This window comes from Penaeus monodon, chromosome 9 (genome assembly GCF_015228065.2).
Source record: "Penaeus monodon isolate SGIC_2016 chromosome 9, NSTDA_Pmon_1, whole genome shotgun sequence".
NCBI lineage: Eukaryota > Metazoa > Arthropoda > Malacostraca > Decapoda > Penaeidae > Penaeus > Penaeus monodon.
In genome coordinates this window covers 47,872,288-47,876,990 of record NC_051394.1, presented here as the reverse complement: position 1 = coordinate 47,876,990, position 4,703 = coordinate 47,872,288, and the positions used below count along the sequence as shown (strand labels likewise).

The following is a 4,703-nucleotide window of genomic DNA, read 5'->3' as shown; positions in this document are numbered from 1 at the left end:
GAGTAAACCTTACCAACCTATAGTAAAAGAACATCGACATGAGAGCAAACAGGCAGAGACTAGAAATTTAACTACAACCCAGAAGAGCAGCACTGACGAACATTCTACTAAGACCAGTGGAGGATATGGTACCTCCTCGAGTGCTTCTTCTGGATCCAGCAATACCAAAGTTCCCGAAAGTAGTACCGTCAGTACCTGCACCACATCTTCCCAGGCGACAAGCACAACCAAAACCCCGCCTTATCAGTCTCTTTTCAGCAGACCTTCTAGTTTGCTCTCCAGCCTCACCAACCGGTCATCGCTCACAAAATCAGTGTCTTTTGCTGATCAGAAAGATAAAGAAACAGCTGATAGTGGTAAAGGTCAAAGCACTGCTGAACGCAAGAAAAAGGAAGACAAACACCACTCTTCTGATAAAAAAAACAAGGATGACTCCAAGCACCATAAGGATGACAAGAAACACACAGGAGACAGTGGCAGTAAGGAAAGAAGGAGTAAAGACAGAAAGGACCACAGTAGCATAGACCGGAAGGAAAGAAAGGAAAGGAAGGACAAACATGAAAGTAAAGAAAAGAAAAGCAACCTCAAAGAACAAAATGATTCTGGAAACATTATTTCAAACATATCCCTAGAGGACATTCCCATGGCCGACGAGCACAGTCAGGATTTACTTGATAGCAAGTCGTCTCCGGCGCCTCATACATGCTCGTCTTCCATCTCACTCGTGCCTCCAGCCAACTACAGTTTAGGCAAGTCGTCGTCAACGCCAGTGGTCACGTACACTAACCCGAGCAACAGACCTCGAGCGCTGCCCCTTAATCGTGAGCTACAACGAGGCGATTTCTCCAACTCCATGACGGAATCGCCCGAGTCGCCGTTAGCGCCCAGTCCTTTTCCCCGGTCAGCCTCGGCTCTCCCGCCGCTCGATGAGTCCAACTCGTTCTCTGAAACGTCATCTCTGACATCCTTCCATCGTCCTGGATCGACTCCAGGTCCTTTAGCTCGACATGGATCCATGACGACTGTGCCTGAGGACCGCGCTGTAATGGGACCTCCGCTAACGAAGAAACCAGGGAAGTTTGCCATCAGCCGCCAAAACTCCTCTCCGAATATTCCACTCCAACGACAAAATTCTGCTCCAGCCTTCCCTCTGCAAAGGCAACACTCCCTGGGCGTCGTGCCAGAGAACGGCCGCCTACCTCGCCAGGAATCACTGATGTCCGTTCCTGAAGAGCGTCCCATCACAGATCAGACGCTACCGCTGTCTCCAACACCGTCCATGACATACTTTCCCATATCACCGTGCGCTTCCTTGTCCACTATCGCCGAACCACGACCGGTGTCACGAACCTCGATGGAGCTCGTGACAGGACCTGTTTTGGCAGGGTCGTCGCTTCAGGAAGCCTCTGCCACTGGAACCCTTCCTGTTCTCATGCCCCTCGAGGAGGAAGAGGAACCCTCAAAAACCTCTACTCTTAAGAAAGACTTCAAGTCCCATAAAGACGTACTCGGCATTCTTGTGTAGTGTATGTATGAACACTTCATTCATAACTCTTCGATTGCATAACTTTGGATTTAATTGATATCAAATGGATTGGTCATGTGCCCTACAGATTTAGCGATTAGTTTCTTTTACAAAGCTAAATTTCGAAATTGAATGTATTTACTGACATCCCATGTTTTAACACGCCATGCGCAGTCGGTAATGTTTTCCTAACATAATTCCAGGTAATATAGTTGTGAATATTTTCCTGTATAGTATATAATTGTAATCTGTTGTCTACAGTATTCCATATTACCCTACATATTCTAAGGAAATGAATAATCGATGTATCAAGTCAAGTTGTCTATTGTATTATATTCCTATAATAGTCGTGAGTAGCACTTGACTTGACCGAGAATTTTCCATAAGGGTGAAAAAAAAAAGACTAAAACGGCGTATTCCAACGTCTAGTCAGATATTAGCTCATGTTTTTTTCGAGTTTTAATACATTTTCATGCATGTTTTTTTTTTTTTTTGTCTTTTTTGTCTATGAAAACGATATCATATTTATGTGAACAATCCAATAAACCTAATAAAACCCCAACATATAATTCTCTCTCCTCCCCTTAGTCCTGAAATGCAAACAAATAGAAATTACACCTTTCGGAATGCTTTTACTCTGCTCGACAGTGACATATCACCAACGCCACGAGGACAAAGGGATATCAGACGCTTAGAACTTTTTTTTTTCCATCGGAGCCTTGGTTCTGGCATTTCGAAATGAACAGAGTGAGCACAGCACGCCCAACAGCAAGCCCAACAGAGGCGGGGACGGCAACGAGACCGGAGCTTTTGTGATGCAAATGGTTGGCTGTGGAAAATGACACAGATTCATATCAGTGTAAGTTCACAAGACTAAAGTTGCCTAGTAATTCTGTCACTTCTGGATTACCTCCCCGATTCGCTGACCCTTTTGTATATTTGTGTCTCACTGTTTCTATGTGTATGTACCTGAAAAAGATGTGTGTATACTGTATGCACATGTGTGTATGTAAACATTTACATATGTATAAGAATTTGTGTGTGTTATATATACACACACACACAGATATGTATGTATGTATGTATATATATATATTTTTTTTTTTGGTTTTGTTTATATATTTGTATATATATTCATATATATGCATATATAATTTATATATATAATATATATATATATATATATATATATATATATATATATATATATATATATATATATATTGTGTGTGTGCAGCATATATATATCAAATATATCATACAGAGAACTATATATAGACAGACATTGATAGATAAACGCGCTCACGCGCACGCACAGAGAGAAAGAAGAGAGAGAGAGAGAGAGAGAGAGAGAGAGAGAGAGAGAGAGAGAGAGAGAGAGAGAGAGAGAGAGAGAGAGGGGGGGGAGAGAGAGAGAGAGAGGGGGGGAGAGAGAGAGAGAGAAGGAGGGATTACTATATCAAGCACTCCCAAATCGCCGATTTAACCAGATTACACAATCCATCTTAGTTTACCCCGCACATTAAACTTCCGAATCCCTCTCACTAAAAGCAATAAATCCTAAATGCCACCACCTGACTATTAAACTTAAAAAAAAAGACTGAGCGTTCGGCCTAAAAATCGCGTGGGAAGATGACGGATAATCATAGTATAATTGATGATAAAAATAATGACGATGTCCCATTTATGGCCCGCTCTTTCTCTCGCCCTCGACGCGCAGGGCCCTCGGAAGCTCACGCATTCCCTGACAGCGTATCCATCAGTCACTTGAATATCTCGGCTCGATAGCCACCCAAGGTCTCTCATTTATATTTAGCTGTTGACGCTCACATGACTAGTATTTTGGGAATATGCCATAACAATTTTGATTTTGAAGAGGGGAAATACACACACACACACACACACACACACACACACACACACACACACACACACACACACACACACACACACACACACACACACACACACAACACACACACACACACACGCATGCACGCACACGCACGCGCACGTACATACATGTACACACACACACACACCACACACACACAAACGTCTATACGTTTTTGTAAATATGTAAGATTCTATACGTAAATTGCTTCTATATCTTGCATTAGAGCTGACAAATCAGTACATATCAAACTCTCATTTGATAGAAAGACAATCTAAAACGCATTCATTATTGCTCAGTTGCCGGTCCATTCATAAAGACATCATCACTCACTATAAATCATTTAATCAACTCCGAACTGTCGATCAGAATCTTAAGAACGTTAGAGCGAGGCGCAGCCACTTAATGCAAAGCACGAATTAATAAAATGAGATTGTCCTTTTCACAGTGGCATTTATAGCGTGCCTTCTGTATGTGTATGAACTATATATGTTATGGAGATTACACATATATGCATAAATATGTATACAAGTATGTATATATCTATCTATCCATAACATATAAATACACACTGTATGTAAATCTATAAACGCAGACACATACAAATACACACGCGCGCTCACACACACGCACGCACGCACGCACGCACGCACGCACACACACACACATACACAAACATATGTATATATAATATATATATTATATATACTATATATATATCACATATATATCATATACATGTATAAATATACATATATATATACACATGTGTGTGTGTGTGTGTATTTATGTGTATGTATGAGTATAAATATACATATATGCGGGCGCGCACACACACAAGCGCGTGTGTAAATATATACATATACAAATACATACTCATTTATATATATATATATATATATATATATATATATATATATATATATATATATATATATATATATATATATATATCAGAGGTACAGAAGAAAGATATCGTGTGAGAGAGGGAGAACGAGTAGATGTGAAGTCTTTTTTATCATGTGTGTTTATATTTAGTTACAAGATTTTTCCTGTATGTTTATACAAAGCGGCAGCAAGTATGCGAACCACGAGTTAGCATTATTACAAAACTTCCTGAACACTATCCAGAAGAGAAATTACATGATCAATACCAACAAAAAAGAAGTCCTTCGAAAATAAACAAGTAAATAAAACTGCAAAACGTGATAAAAAAAAAAAATAATAATAATAATAATAAAAATGGGACTAGGTTTCGGTCGTATAATTTTAGTAAAAGAAAAG

General features: G+C 40.0%; 1 protein-coding gene across 5 annotated transcripts in view; it reads left to right on the top strand.

Annotated features, from left to right (window-relative positions):
* The window catches only part of LOC119577213, a 106,088-nt gene extending 104,001 nt beyond the window's left edge, over positions 1–2,087 (top strand). For all 5 annotated transcript variants that reach the window (XM_037924952.1, XM_037924951.1, XM_037924950.1 and 2 more), the window contains one exon: positions 1–2,087. This exon is cut by the window's left edge and continues 365 nt beyond it. In XM_037924952.1, coding sequence (XP_037780880.1) covers positions 1–1,525 — 1,525 coding nt within the window. In that variant the 3' untranslated portion in view covers positions 1,526–2,087.
* Positions 2,088–4,703: the final 2,616 nt, after the last annotated feature.